The following is a 16,482-nucleotide window of genomic DNA, read 5'->3' on the forward strand; positions in this document are numbered from 1 at the left end:
TCCTCTTAGACTTCACATTTTTTTCAGCATTCTTAAGTTTGTGTTGACATTTGGTGAATGAAAAAACAAGTGCAAGGTGCTGCATTCACTATCAAGGACAGAAGTGGAGGAGCAGGTCTGGGAGTTCTGGTTTCATTCTGGCATTTAATTTCATATTTCACATCACAGGAATACAGTTAGAAATATTAAGAAGAAAAAACTTACTGCTTACTGGTACTGCTTAAATACTGAGGCCATTCTGTGTCCCAACAGGGGAAGACTTTGTTTCACGCTAGGAACAGATTTAACATATATAAATCAAAACCAAATACCCTCTCACAGTTAGAGTGCACTGGACAGTCTTGCCTGAGTGTAGACACAGGGCAGGTGCAGCAATGACCTTGGCCCTATTTACGGCTACACTAATTGCTTTAAACAGAGTGTGTATCCCATTTATGTGGTCTTTTAAAAGGGCCCCTGATTCCCCTAACCTATCAGCTGAAGTCTTTTCCAGGAAAGGAAGTCAATAAGGAAATAGGAGGGAATATCTCAGGACATATATTAGCTCTGTAGGTTTGTGTCTGGTTTGTGGTTGAAAACTTTTATAGTAAAGACTCTTATATGTTTCTGGGAGAAGTTAAAATATTTACATGATAAAACTTACTTTCATGAAAAATAACAATCATAAAAAAATTGGGGGGACTTACTTTCAAGAGGGCCAGAAGAGAGTCTAAGCATGAGGTGGGAAAGCAAGATACTAAATATGTGGTCCGGGAGATGAAGCAAGGGATAGAGCATTGGATTCTCAACCATGAGGTCCCAAGTTCAATCACCAGCAGCACATGTGATGTCTGGTTCTTTCTCTCCTTTCTCATGAATAAATAAATTCTTTAAGAAAAAATAAGAAATAAATATGGCACCTTTTAACTCTTAAAAATTTGAAAATATGGATGTAAATGGCAATATTTATATGAAGAGAAGTCTGAAAGGACTCATCATACTCTCTTGACAGAGTAACTAACTCTAGGAAATGCCAATAATATTTGAAGACAAGTGAGTGTTTACCTGGTTGAAACCATGATAGAGAAATATATGGAAGCACTTCCCTTAACTGAATGAGTGTCCTTGAGACAGCTTGCCATGGATGGTGGCAAGCTCACACAAGAGACATGAAATACCGTTCCTCAAAAAAAAAAAAAAAAAAAAAAAAAAAAAAACCCTAGGACTCAAATACACAGCCTTCAGAGGCTGGGGAGTGACATACAGCTAAGTAGGGAGGTTCTGAGGCTCTTATACACAGATGACAAAACTAAGACCCTGAGAAGTGGAGTGATTTCATGGTCAGCAGTAAGAGGTGGCCTTTCACCTGGACACATCCAACGCAATTTTCCCCACCCAGGCTGTTTGTCCCAGACTTGAAAGGAATGCTCTCACCAAACATCTAGAATTGGCCACTGGTATCCCTCAGGACAAGAAAATGTAGTAGGGGGCTGCGTGGTGGCACAGCTGGTGGACTACACGTTACAATGTACAAGGACCAAGGTTCAAGTCCCTAGTCTCCTCCTGCAGGAGGGTAGCTTCACAAACGGTAAAGCAGGACTGCAGCTGTGTCTCTGTGTCTCTCTCCCCCAACCCTTTCGATTTATCTCTGTTTCTATCCAATAAATAAATAAATGAAATATATGCAAAAAAGAAAATGTATTAAAGGTAGCTTCAGCCTCTTCTGGAAGACCACAAATCATAAAGGAGAAATGATAACCAAGAACCACAGTGAGATCAGGTTAATATTCTTTCTCTCTCTTTTTACTTGGATAGAGACTAATAGAAATTGAGGGGAGGAGATAGAAAAGGAAAGAGACAGAGAGACGTCTGAAGCCCTGCTTCACCACTCATGAAGCTTTCTCCACTGCAGGTGGGAATCACAAGTTTAAACCTGAGTCCTTACATATTGTAACACGCGTGCTCAACCAAGTGCAGCACCACCTGGCCCCTTGACAGGTTAATATTCTTTTTTTTAAAAAATTATCATTTATAAAATGGAGACACTGGTAATAACACAGAATAAAAGGGGTACAATTCCACATAATTCATGCCATCAGAACTCCATATCCCATTCCCTCCCCTGATAACTTTGCTGTTCTTAAACCCTCTGGGAGCACTGACCCAGGGTCATTATGGGGTGTAGAAGGTGGAAGGTCTGGCTTCTGTAATTGCTTCCCCGCCGAACATAGGCATTGGCAGGTCAATCCATATTCCCCAGCCTGTCTCTCTCTTTCCCTAGTGGGGCAGGGATCTGGGGAGGTGGGACTCCAGGACACATACTGGGGTCGTCTGCCCAGGGAAGTCTGGTTGGCATCATGCTAGCATCTGGAACCTGGTGGCTGAAAAATAATTAAGATATAATGCAGAACAAATTGTTGACTAATCATGAACCTAAAGGCAAGAATATTGCAGATGAAGATTTGGGGTCTCTGTTTTGGAAAAAAACTAGTAGGTTTACTTTAGGTATATTCCAAGGGCCCATGACCCAACTAGTTTTTGCCTGAGCCTGACATCTAATGTGCAGGTGACCTAAGCTATTATCTGAGGGGATGGTGTCATAATTGGAAAAAGGACTAGAAAGCTGAATCAGGAAAGAGAGTAGCTCCCAAATATGGGAAAAGTATATAAATATTGCGAACTGTAAACCTCATCGATTCAATCTGAGGCCCATAGTCAGCACAGGAGCCTATCTAAACTCTGCATCCCTGTAGGTCTGAGCTCCCATTCCGTGGTCATGGCTAGGAACATTCCAGGCTGCGCCAATTTTAGGACCCTCGGGTGAAAAGCAGAGTATGCTATCCAACCTCCCTTTGAAGAATGGAACATTCCCTACCATTATTGATCCACATTGAGGGCCAAGTCCGATAGGGGCCCACAGAGGGGTCAATTATGTTGTTCCTTAGGTTAATAATCTTTTTTTTAATCTTTATTTATTGGACAGAGACAGCCAGAAATTAAGAGGGAAAGGGGAGATAGAGAGGGAGAGAAACAGAGACCTGCAGCCCTGCTTCACCACTTGCAAAGCTTTCCCTCTGCAGGTGGGGACTGAGGGCTTGAACCTGGGTCCTTGTACATTGCAGCATGTGCACTCAACCAGGTGTGCCACCACCCGGCCCCCCTCCTGAGGATAATTTTTTTTAATTTCTTTATTGGGGGATTAATGTTTTACATTTGACAGTAAATACAACAGTTTATGCATGCATTAACATTTCTCAGCTTTCCATATAACAATACAACCCCCACTAGGTCCTGAGATTAATATTCTTAATGTCATACTTTTGTAGGAAAATTACAAAGTAGGGTATCAAAGCATTGAAAAACATGAGATACTTATATACAAAATTTGTATATGGGAAACTATAAGACATTAATAAGAGTAAATAATAACTTAATAAGGAGAGGCTGGACAGTACTGCAATGGGTTAAGCGCACATGGTGCCAAGTGCAAAGACCAGCAAGCACAAGGATCCGGGTTCAATACCTGCCCACCCACCCACCCCCACTCTCCTGCAGGAGGGGGTCACTTCACAAGTGCTGAAGCAGGTCTGCAGGTGTTTATCTTTCTCTCCCCCTTTCTATCTTCCTCTCCTCTCTCAATTTCTCTTTGTCCCATCCAACAACAATAACAATAGCAACAAAATGTAAAAAATTGCTTCCAGGAGCAGAGGGTTCGTAGTACAGGCACCAAGCCCTAGTGATAATGTTGGAGAAAAAAAAAAGAATATCTTAATAAGTGGAGAGAGATTATTTATTGACCAAACACTTCAATACTGTTAAGATATGATTTTCACAAACACTTTAAGATAGATACTGATGGCAAATCAGAAGAGATGCAACAGTAACATCATCAGTCATTAAAAAACTGCAAACTCAAAAAAAGAAAAGTAGAGATAGAAAAGGCTGCAAACTGAAACTTCAGTGAAATACCACTATAAAAGCACTGAAAATGAATGAAATTTAAATTTAAAAAAAAAAGGTGACAAAACCAGGTGCCAGCAAAGTTACTGAGGGAATGTAAAATTATACAGCAAGTTTGGAAAAGAGTTTGACAGTTACTTACAAGGTTAAACACAACCTGACATATAACCCAAAGTCCCTCGCCTACGTATTTACCCAAGAGAATAAAAAGTGTCCCAAACCAAATGCCTAACTGGTGAATGGACAGGCAAACTGTGGTGCCTGTCAGCACGATGAGGACAGAACTGTGAGCTACGCACACCCCAAAATATCTATGTCTCCAAAGAGCATTATGCTAAATGAAAGAAGACAGGCATATAACTGTGGTTTCATGTATATGACCCCCAGTTAAAGGCAAAATTAGATGGACAAAGAATAGATTGGTGGTTGTCAAGGACTGGGGGTCTGAAGAGAGAAGACTGGCTGCATAAGGGCAGAAGGGAACCAGCAGAGGTGGAAGTGTTTGCTATCCAGATTATGGTGGTGGATTCATGTCAAAACTTATGCAGCATACCTAAAACGGATGAATTTTACTCTACATAAATTATCCCTTAATAAACTTGACTTTGAAAAAAAAGAGGGGAGGAAATACTCTTTTCATGGCTCATGAGTATGCTGTCTTTGTACAACATGACATTTTTTAAAAAATCTGAATTAGCTGGTGACATTTGAAAACAAGATATAAGCAAAAAAAAAAAAAAAAATGTTTTTTGAGAAGTCAAGGCATTGGCAGTCTGACTCGCATTCCCTTACAGGCTATAGGCGAGCAGACTGGCTCTTTGAACAAAGCAGGTACTCCATCTTACCAGATTCCTCCAGCTCACCCCATTCATGGAGTTTCTTCACCCACCCTGCTCTCCACCTGCCTGGGTAAGGGTCTCTTGCCCCAGGTGACAGGCTACCTGAACACAGAAGCCAGGCCTGACTTATTCACCACCTCTAGTATCCAGTAAAGAGTTTGCCATTGATGAATATGGCCATTCATTGTGACCAAGTGGCCACCTTTCCATCAGCTCCAATAACTGACATTTATACTTCTAACTGCTTCATTGGTTCCGAAGTCCTCAAAGAGAGTCACCATCTAAGGCAGCCACCCCGTTTCCTAAAATAATGTGTCCCTCTGTGTGTTTAGAGACAGCCTGGAATACACTGTAAAGCAACAAAAATGTTTTAGGGTCATTCCAACCATTCACTTTTGTCTGGAAAAGAGTCACATTGTCATTTGTTTTAAAAATAAGTAAAAGAGGGGAAAAGAGAGGAAGAAGACACAGTACAGTCTTAAAGGTCAATGAAAATAAAAAGGGAAGTGTGCACATTCACGTTGGACACTCAAGATCACATTCTAGTGGTTTAAGACTTGAGATAAGCAGGCTTCTGAGAGTCTCTGGTTGTCATCAGGATCTCAGTAGCTCAATGCTTCCACAGTGAGGCTCAGTTTTAGAGAAGGGGTGTGGAGCAAGGAGAGGATGGCAGACTAATGTTTGATGTCAATTATCTCAATACAGCATACTGTTCCCACTAGCTTTTTCCTTGCTTTGTGTAGAGAATGTGGGCAGAAGAGGGAGGCAAAGTTCAGAACATCTTGCAAGTATCTTTGAAGCACAAATAATTAACACTGCACTGAGGGTAAAAATTACAAATAAATTTCACTGGGTCATCTGTAGTCTAGGGGTGAAAAAAAAAACACAATGTAAACCACTGTCATTGCATGCCTTTAATGAGAAAAAGAAAAAAGAAAAAGGGTGAACGTAATGTGACTATACCCCACCTTCACCCTCTCATGACCCATTTCCTGTATTTCTCTGTTTTCCTTCACAGAAAAGACATTAAAAGAGTCGTCTTTTACTGTCTCTGATTTCTCTTCTGCCTTGGGTACTGAGTTGTTCCCTAAGTTTGGCTATTATAGACAGTGCTGCCATAAACATAGTCATGCACAGATCTCTTTGGGGTACTGTTTGTGTGTTCCCTGGATAGATGTCTAGGAGAGGGATGGCAGGTTGTATGGTAGGTTCATCTTCTTTTTTTATTTTACTTTATTTATTTACTTTCCCTTTTGTTGCCCTTGTTTTTTTATTGTTGTTGTAGTTGTTACTGTTGTTATTGATGTTGTCATTGTTAGGACAGAGAGAAATGGAGAGAGGAGGGGAAGACAGAGGGGGAAAGAAAGACACCTGCAGACCTGCTTCACCATCTGTGGTGGACTCCCCCCCCCCCCCCGCAGGTGGGGAGCCAGGGTTCGAACGGGGATTCTTACACTGTCCTTGAGCTTCGCGCCACACGCTCTTAACCCGCTGCACTACCACCTGACTCCCAGTAGGTTCAGCTTCTGCCTTAAAGATTGCCCCTGTTATTCTCAGGACTCTCAAATGCCTCCACATCTTCAAACCCAACACCCAGAGCTAGTCCCTGTCTAGTCTTTCTTAGTCAATTTTGCTGCTCCCCCATTTCTCCTTGTTCAATGCTGCAGTGCCCCAGGGCTCATTGCTCAGATCTTGATACTTCTTTAGACACACTCTGTAGGTTTCCAATTCTAGTCTGGTAGCTACCAAATTTATCTCTAGATCCAATATTTGCCTGGGATTCCAGACTACTTTGCTCAGCCGCTTATATGACATCTTTGTTTAGATGTTTACTGCCCACTTCAAGCTTAACATACCCCAAGCCAACTCAATTTCCCAGCCCAACCCTGAGCCTCCTTCCTATAAGCTTCCCCATCTCAACTAATGGAAATTTCACCTTTCCAGGAATGTGAACTAAAAACTGAGGGGCTATACTGGTTCTTCGCATTCTCTCCGCAACCTCTATTCCATCAAAAAATTCTGTGGTCTGGGAGTTGGCGCAGTGATAAGGTTTTGGACTCTCAAGCACGAGGTCCTGAGTTCGATCCTCAGCAGCACTTGTTCCAGAGTGATGTCTGGTTCTTTCTCTCTCGCCCTATCTTCTCGTTAATAAATAAATGAAATATTTTTTAAAAAATTCTTTTGGGACTGGGTAGTGGCACACCGGGTTAAGCACACAAAGTATGAAGTGCAAGGATCCTGGTTCAAGCCCCAGGCTCCCCACCTGCAGGGGGGTTGCTTCACAAGGGGGGAAGCAGGTCTGCGGGTATCTATCTTTATCTCCCCCCTCTCTAACTTCCCATCCCCCTCTCAATTTCTCTGTCCTACTCAAAATATAAAAAAGTGGCTACAAAAGCAGATTTGTAGTGCTGGCACCAACCCCCAGCAATAACCCTGGAGGCAAAAAAAAAAAAAGGAAGAAAAGAAAAAAGAAAGTTCTGTTATCTCTGTCCTCAAAAGATGCCCAAATTCTGAACCTTGTGGCCGGCTCAAAAGTATTGTTTGTCTTTTATGAGACTTTGTGTTCAATTCCAGCACCACATAGGAACAAGAACTCCATGGATGATAAAGTAGTGCTTTCTTGCTCTCTCTGTCTCTATCTCACCATCTCTGTCTCCTCTCATTCTCAAAGTAGGAAAAAGTTAGATTATGGAGATAATTCAGTAGTGATATGCATGTATAAGACCCTGTGCCACATAAAAAAAAAAAATGTCCAAAATCTAACCACTTCTCACCACTACTGAAGCCATCCTACCTGATCCTCTGGCCCTGATTCTCTGTATGTCACTTTTCACTTTTCCCCTCACCCACTCAGATCTATGAGACTTTCCTGCTGATCCTCTGCAATCCAAATAAAGCCTCAAGACTTTTGTACTTATTCCCCCCTCTGTCTGGAATAACTTTCCCCAGATATCCACTTGTAGGTCTCTGGCCAAATGTCACCTCCCCCTGGAGCCCTTCCCTCACAGCTCACTATAAACAAGTCTGTATGTGAGGGGGCTGGGTGGTGGTACACATAGTACTAAGCACATACGGATGCTGGTTTGAGTCCCCGGCTGCCCACTTGCAGGGGGGATGCTTCACAAGCGGCAGGGCAGGTCTGTGGGTGTCTTTCTCTCTCCCTCTCTATCTTCCCCCTCCTCGCTCAATTTCTCTCTTCTCTCCAATAAAATGAAAGGGAGAAAAATGGTTGTGTGGATTCATAGTGCCAGCACCGAGCCCCAGTGGTAACCTTGGAGCCAAAAAACAAAACAGAATAAAAGAAAAGAAAATAGTCCCTATGTGAAGCTGCACACCATATAGACGTCAGCCTCTTCCTGGGTCTTTAACCTGATTTATTTTTTTTATCACTGTCCAACTTATATTTATTTGGTTACAGTCACTTGCCATTAAAATTGGCGTCAATGAGCCATCTGCAACAACAACAAAGGTGTGATTTTTATGAAAGTGGAACTCTAGGGATCATTCCAGACCCACTGGATCGGAATCTGCACATTAACAGGACTATCCTGTGAGTCACAGGTAGTGGAAAGTTTAGGAAGCATTGTGCAGGTTTCTGATTGCCAAGAAGGAGTTTATTTCCTGAATTATTGTAACCTCAGAAAGAAAGGTGAGTCACCTGAGATACATTAAATGAATGGAGGAGCAAATAACTGTTGCAAGGCCAGTGAGGTGAGATACCTGAGAGGAGGGCTTTGCCAACCATGCAGGTTCAAGCCTAGCCCCCAGTTCACTAAGGGAAGCTTCAGTACTGTAGTGTCTTTTCCTCCTTCCTTTTATCTAGCTGAAAATGTCACCCTCCAGCATTGAAACCCCAGCAACAACAGATATATATCTGTTTCAGATAGGATTCCGAAGTGATGATGTGTATAAGGCTGCGGAGGGGCAAGACAGACATCCTAGGTCCAAATCATCTCCTTCAACAAGACTAAAGCTATTATTTTGTCCATTTTACCTGGGAGAGAGCCGAGGCTCAGAGAGGTAAAGTCACATAAAGGAACGAGCACTGTACCTATACAAAACAGCCATATTGTAAACACTTTCTGACAAGAGCTGAATGGAAGACCAAGAGTAAGACCAAGAAGTCGAATCTGAACTTCATCATGGGGGGGGGGGGGGTCTCCCATGACAGACTGGCAGGCTGACTGTCAGAATTCACTGCTATAAAGAAACTTCTTTCCCACACCAACCCCCCACCACACACACACACACACACACACACACACACACACACACACATGTCCAAAACAGAAGTCGCTACCTGGGAACAAGGGTTCCAAGGAGGTGGAAGTTGGGGGAGAAAGTCTGAGTGAGGATACAGAAGTCAGCAGTTTTCCCTTTATGGGGTAAGGAGAAGCTCCCACTTCTCAGGAGAGATAGGGTTTGAACAACTTTACAGTATCTCCCAGAAACAAATCTACTTTTACCCATTTTTTCCAACCAGTGCAAATGTTTGGACTGGTTGGAAGAATGGGTAAAAGTAGATTCTTAGCCTTGCTTAGGAAGCAAGAAACAGCAGTAATGCAAATGACAGAATTGTAGCACATAAGCACTTTTAACAGGATCTTAATGCCACAGGGTTTTTTTTAAATATTTATTTATTTATTTATTCCCTTTTGATGCCCTTGTTGTTTTATTGTTGTAGTTATTCTTGTTGTCGTCATTGTTGGATAGGACAGAGAGAAATGGAGAGAGGAGGGGAAGGTAGAGAGGAGGAGAGAAAGGTAGACACCTACAGACCTGTTTCCCCGCTTGTGTAGGGACTCCCCTGCAGGTAGGGAGCCAGGGGCTCAAACTGGGATCCTCAAACAGGTCCGTGCGCTTCGCACCACATGCTCTTAACCCGCTGCGCTACCGCCAGACTCCCAATGCCACAGGTTTTTGATTTCTCATACAGGTCAGTGCTGGGCAGATTCTGTGGTGGGTAGCAGCACCAAAGTGCAGCTGACCTTCAGAAAAAGCTCAAGACCACCTTGCTTAGTAAAAGCTAAAGTTCCTATGAATACATCAGCCTTTCTCCTGGCCCTACTTCCTCACACAAATTCCTTAGGGTGTCTATACTGGGTCAAGGATTCACTCACTTACTCACCTTGCAGGAAAGCTGTCTTGAGCAGAAACCAAGAACAAATAAAAGCAGAGGAGGCCAGACAGGGACCCCAGTATTTAGTTCTTCTATTGAGAGAGAAGCAACATAAAACTGAGTCTGCAGCAAACCACCAGCCATCATGGTTCCCAGTGTTAGACACTGGACCCAGAGGTGAGCTGGGTTGTAAGGAATTGGTTGCCAAGGGTAGCAGCAGAAGGGTCACCCAACAAGCATAATGAAAAGGGAAAAGATAAGGGAGGATCATCAACTTCAATGATTCTCACTTTCTCAAGTCCAAGTGTCTTTCCTGTTGATTCCCATGATCACCACACTAAGAAAATAATAAAAATCAAAGGTAAGGCATTAAAAAAAAAAAAAGTAAGGGGTACAGATCAGTAGTCCTCTAAGTCAGACTCAGGCAGTCTGAAAGAAGAGTCAAGAAAAGTCAGAGACGCAGAAAGGTCAATGAACAAAGGTCAAAAGAGAAATTAGATATTCAACTGAACAAGAACATAAAATCCAAGTTTTACATATTACAGATGGTGGAACAGCTTTTGGTATCTGTACTCAAGTGAACAACACCCAAAAGTTATTATCATACAAGCATTTTAAAAAACTATTATGGCTCTGATTCACAAAGTGTGTTTCTGATCCAATTAAGATCAGTGTGCTAGCAATTATGTCTAACTTAGGATTTTCCTATTAATCATTGTACACATCAATGATAACTACAAGAAGCGTTAAAAATTGAGGGATAAAATTCTTCAGAGGCTTTTCTCAGTGAAAGACATACATCCAAATATAACTGAACTTAACAGTCACTGTAGTCACAACAGAAAATTCCTTGACAGTAACTTTCACGCGTAGACACCTCATGTCAGTGTCCCTTTAAGTGAATCAAAGAAAAATGGACTTTGAATTAAACTACTGAAAATAAGTATTTCAAGCTGAAACCCTCTTATCTAATAAAACACTGAGTGCATTTGTAATTCAGAAATTTCATCTAATTTGAAGGAAAAGACCAACTGCTGGAAGGAGGGGGGGGGGAAAGCAGTCCTTATTAGTCTTAGTCACAAAACCACAAGATAATATCAGTTGAAGTGAGAACTATATTCCTTAATAAATGAAATGTACCAGGAGGCCACCAGAATGTCATCACAAACAAAGCCTGCCCTTTACAAGTGCCTTTGCAATCTTATTTCAATGACAAATGGGAACTGCACTGTGCAAGTTTTAAGACCTATTAGAATACACACACACACACACACACACACACACACACACAGAGTTGCCACCCATTTCTCAAAAATCGTGCAGGGAATTGCAGAAATCTTTTTTCCTGAAGATTCTTGGGAATCTAAGAGTCAGATGTGAGATATATATCCTGCTGCAGTCTGGTCTGTCTGGTAAGTGCCTGGATTCAAACAATTATTTTAGGTACTTTTACGCCAAAAGAAAAGGGGTCCCCTGCCATTACGGGGGCGGGGGGGAACGCTACTCGGAAACTCGACACGGAAACTGCATAAAACTCTCACCTTTTCGGTTAAAACAAAGTGGATAACACCCAAAGGAGAATCTAAAATACAGTTGGCATGCCCACCCTGTAATGTGTCCTACGAAAACCACCTTCCTTTTCACATGTTGAGACACGCCGTGTCTTTATCTAAACGACGCTGCGGAACCACTAGCACATGTAACATGTGAATGTCCCTCTCTTTACTTCCCCGCCCAACGGTGCCTTCCCAGGAGACAGATTTCTGACAGCTCGTCCGCCTGCTGTAGCAGCAGCACAGGGCGGAGAAAATCCTAGATTCCGAAAGCTAGCTGCACAGATGTCTCCATCCCCCGCCAGCCCATCAGGTGGCGGCCCCGACGGGCTCGACCCGAAACCCCGCGGGCTGGCGGGCGGGCGCCAAGTGCTTACCCGGGTCGGCCCGGCTGGGCTCTGCCAGGGCCGCCAGCAGCAGGAGTCCCAGCAGCAGCGGTGGCGGCGGCGGGGGCGCACCGTGGGACCCCCTCGCGCCCAGGCAGCTCGTGGTTCCTCGGCCGGTCACATAGAGCCCGTGCGCCCCGGGCCGGCTCCTGCCAGCTTCCCTCGAAGCCCGTGCTGCCCGGCCAGCTTCCCGTAGATCCCGGGGCTTCGCCTCCTGCCGAGCCATGGGGACGCTTCACACATCCAGGCCGCTGCCTCGCTCCGCACCGCGCCGGGGAGCCCAGCTTTCGGCGCCCAGGTCCTCACCGGGCATCTCTCGCCATGGCCCGGGCGCCGGAGGGCGGGGGCTCCGGGCGTCGCGACTCGCTCGCTGGTCCTGCCGCGCCCCGAGCGGGCTCGGGAAGCCGCTGCTTCAGCCGCGCAAGGTTCGGGGCCGCATGGAGGCGCGGCGGGAGCCGGCCGGGGTTCCCACGGTGCTGCCTCCGCGCACCGGTGCGCCTCGGGGAGCAAGGGTGGGTCGGGCGCCGCCCGGGGCCCCTCCCCGGGGCCGACTCGTGCAGACTGAGGGGACGAGGCTGCGAGGAGCCGGGGCCGGCGTCCGCGGGGCGCGCTCCGGACCCTCCCTCCCGCCGCCAGCTGCTGCCTCTCCGCACCACTCTCCTAGCTCGGGTTCGGGTTCCAGCTCGGGCTCGGGCTCCGGCTCCCGGCCGAGCGTTACTGCAGCTCTGAGCCGCGTCTCATTGACAAAGAAAGCACGTAGCCACCCAAGCGGGCGAGGAAGGCGAGGCAGGCGCGCGCGCGCATCCCCGTGCGGAGCCACCGCGCGCCCCCAGTTCCCGCGCGCCCCGCTGGGCCGGGGCTCAGGTCGGGGGACCCCTTGCGGCCGTTCGCGCTCCGCGAATGTCCGGTTTGCGGACTTCAACCCTCTTACTTCCCCTCCAGTTCATGTAGAGGAGCTGAGACTAGATCCAGCCTGGGGGAGAAAAAAAAAAAGGAGGGGGGTTGGAATGTGCGTAAATTTCATGATCAACATGCTCAAGAAGCCAGCAAGTTCTTCAGCCTAGATTTTGGAAGGCCCTTTACAGATAGCCAGGCGTTCTTTGTCCTGCCCTTAATACTACAGTTGTCTTAGTGGCCAGCAGACACCTGCACGTGAAGGGCTGAAGTAGAATTGCAGTGACACAATAAAAACCCACAATATGCTCCTTGCAACCACAGTGTGCAAAGCAGTGCGCTGCAGTTTGGGAAATCTAGGGGAAAGTCTTTTCATAGAATTCCCTGCCAGGTGAGGGCACAGAACTTTGGCTGTGGTTACAGTAGGAAATTATGTCCTGTATTCTTACAATCTTGTAAACCACTATAAAGCACCCCCGAAAAAAAGGGGGGGAGGCTTGACAAGCAAAGAAAAAGTCCTTCCAGGCAAATAGGATTAGGCATCCAACCACCCCACCCCCACCTTGCCAGGCTAGAGGCATTAAGTGATCATATATTCTCTAAGTCAATAAATATTTATTGAGCACCTACTGTTTGCCAACTGCTGTGCACTGGGAATATAAGTGGTGAGTGAAAGAACACATACATCCTTGGCCTGACAAAGCTCAGATGCTATCCACTCAACAATCTATACTCTACCCCTGTTGTGTGTTGAGTTGGTCTAGATGCTGAGGACAACTGCCATAACCAAAATCTTTGGCCCCCTAAAGCTGCCACTCTAGAGAATGCACACTGACAATAACCAAGCAATAGCCGACCTGTCAGTTCTGTGGGGGGAAACGATGTACAAAAGGGAAGGAGGGTGGAGGCAGCAATCTTAAAACAGGAAAGGCTTTACAAAAGAGTGACAACTGAACAAAAACCTGAGGGAGGGGAGGGAGTAAACCTGGCAGGAAAGGCATTCCAGAGAAAGGGGACAGAAAAGACAAAGCAAGAGCAAAAACCCTGAGCTACCACAAGTGGGGGGTGGGGGAAAGGCACTAGCAAGATTAATTCTCATTGTCCATCTGTAGGCTAGCAATAATGCCATATTACATCCAAGACACACTTTGATGATTTTTTTCCCCACCAATACACTGTTCAGCTGTGGTTTATGGCAGTGCCTGGGATTGAACCTGGGATGTTGGAGCCTCAGACATGAAGGCCTTTTTTGCATCTCCCCAACCCAATTTTTTTTCTTTTATTACTTTTTTTTAATTTTATTACTTTTTAAAAATTTTTTAAATTGCCAACAGGGTTACCACTGGGCTCAGTATCAGTACTATGAATCCACTGCTCCCAGCAGTCATTGTTTTCTTTACTTCCCCCCCCCCTTTTCTGTTTATTATTCTTGATAGGACAAAGAGAAATTGAGATGGGAGAGGAGATAGAAAGGGAGAGAGACAGAGCGATGCCTGCAAGCCTGCTTCACCACTCATGAAGCACTCCCATGCAGGTGGACAATGGGGCTCAAACCTGGGTCCTTGCACATGGTGCTTAACTGGGTGCACCAGTTTATTTATTCATTTTTTTTATTGAATAGAAACAGAGAGAACAAGAGGGAAAGGGTAAGGGGAGAGAGGAAGAGAGAAAGAGAGACACCTTCATGTAGCAGTACCACTTCACGTAGCTTAAAACTCATGGAGCTTTCCGCCTGCAGGTGGGGACCAGGGCCTTGAACTTAGGCCTTGCACATGGTAGCATGTGCACTTAACCAATCCCCTTCTTTTTCTTTTAGATATAGACAGAGGGGCAGTAAATCTTCCTCCAGTGTAATGGGGCTTGGCTCAACCTGGCAAAAAGTAGCAAAGCAACACACTATCCAAGTGAGCTATATCCCTAGCCTGCACTCTAAAACAAAACATATTGACTTCTCAGAGGTTAGGTGTGTCTTATAGTGCATCTGAGATTTGATGAAACACAGTAATGCCCTTTTTGGAGTTATTATTATATAAGTTTTCTGTTCAATTCAATACAAACTACAATCTGTTCTTAAGAAGCTTGCAGTTGAATTGAGACACTGACAGGAAAACTAGCCCATGGCCAACAGCACAAGCAGGAGGATCTGCCAGAGCCAGAGCCAGCAGCAAGCAACTATGCCTTGAAGGAAGGGAGGAAGATTGGCAGCGGTGGCAGAGTCTGACTGAAAGGTGAGATTTTTGAGGTTTGGAACAGCTTGAGTGTTGAGGAGATGAGGCTGCAAAAGAAAAGAAGACTGAGAAAAGAGAGGGAGGGAAGGAGGCAGTCAGAGGACAAGATGCTCAGAGCCCTGAAGCCACTTTCTTGAAATCTAGAACTGGATGCTGGAGCTTTAGTCTGACAGAGAAAGAATGCTGGCACTAATGTTAGACACAGTTTGGCCTTTTTCTCAAAGGCAGAGAGGCAGAAAAGGAAGGAAAGTCACTTTCAGGGACGCTAAACACATGCCACGCTTCAAGCTAGTAGCTGAGGATACAAAAATGGAGAGAAATATGAACCCTTTAGTGTCACAGCCTGGTCTCTCCTGCATTTAGATCTTTGGGAGGGTGGTAGAATAGAAAGATGAGTCTGAAAGAAGATGCCTGTACTCATATGACAAGGGAAAAAAATTGTTGGCCCAGGAAATAGAAAATTCAGAAGGGCAGGAGAACTTGAGATAAGTGAATTTTCTTTGATAAATTTCAGACAGCCAAAGTCCCCAGAGATTTCAGGGTAATTGCCATGGAGCTGAGAGATAGCAAGTGCGTATCTCAAAAAAGCCTTCTGAGAAGACAAGACCATGGGGGGGAGCAGGCAGATATATACAAATATAGCCAGATAGTTGTAGAAATAGTGGTTAATCTGTATCTGTGACCTTGGGAGATTACTACAGATAACTGCTGTAGATTCCAATGGAAGGAATAGAGATACAGAACTCTGGTGGTGGGAACAGTGTGGAATTATATCCCTGTTATCTTATAATTTTATAAATCAATATTGAATCACTAATAACTTTTTTTCGGAAAAGTGAAAAAAAAGAGCTTTCCCATGGGTTTCAAATGAAATTGTCTTATCAACATTATTTGCCATGTTTAGACAAGATATATCACTCTGGTACATGTGCTGCCGGAGTTTGAACTCAGGACCTCATGCTTGAGAGTCCAATGCCTTAGCCACTGTGCCACTGCCTGATCCACCTCATGTTTAGACAAGATATAATTTGCGTCTCCATGTTTTTGGTTGTTAGACTTGTTTTCTGACATTTTTCTGTGATATGATCTCTCTTTTCAAAGAAGCCTAGGAAGAGGGAAGACATAATTTAAAGGAAAAAAAAAGGAAGAAAATGATTTACCTGGTTTATGAGAGGGAGGTTAGGGCTCCCTCTCATAAACAGAGAGACAGAGAGGAGACGAGCACTACTCCATTCTGGCATATTTGGTGCTGGAAACAAACCTAGGATCTCACACATCCAGCTTCCAATGGCAACACTAATCCACTTTTTAATTTTCAGTGTTTCCAGGTTGCAAATGTAAGGTAGGCATTGTCAAGGGGAGACCCCTGGACCAAATAAACTCATCTTTCATTTGCAGTGCTGCTCAGATGACACAGGCCATGCCAGTCCTCAATCATGTCTGCTTCATCTGGGTGTGGCAAATCTTCATACAAACTCTATGTCCCTCGTTTCTAATGCCACTGCCCCCCAAAGCAGTTTCATG

At 44.7% G+C, this 16,482-nt stretch overlaps 1 protein-coding gene across 3 annotated transcripts in view; it reads right to left on the reverse strand.

The window, feature by feature from the left end:
* KIAA1549L (KIAA1549 like) overlaps window positions 1-12,573 on the reverse strand; it is a 414,360-nt gene extending 401,787 nt beyond the window's left edge. For all 3 annotated transcript variants that reach the window (XM_060176625.1, XM_060176624.1, XM_060176622.1), the window contains exon 1: window positions 11,828-12,573. In XM_060176625.1, the coding sequence (XP_060032608.1) occupies window positions 11,828-12,062 (235 nt within the window). In that variant the 5' untranslated portion in view covers window positions 12,063-12,573. The remainder of the gene's footprint in view (window positions 1-11,827) is intronic.
* Window positions 12,574-16,482: the final 3,909 nt, after the last annotated feature.

This window comes from Erinaceus europaeus, chromosome 17 (assembly GCF_950295315.1).
Source record: "Erinaceus europaeus chromosome 17, mEriEur2.1, whole genome shotgun sequence".
Lineage (NCBI taxonomy): Eukaryota > Metazoa > Chordata > Mammalia > Eulipotyphla > Erinaceidae > Erinaceus > Erinaceus europaeus.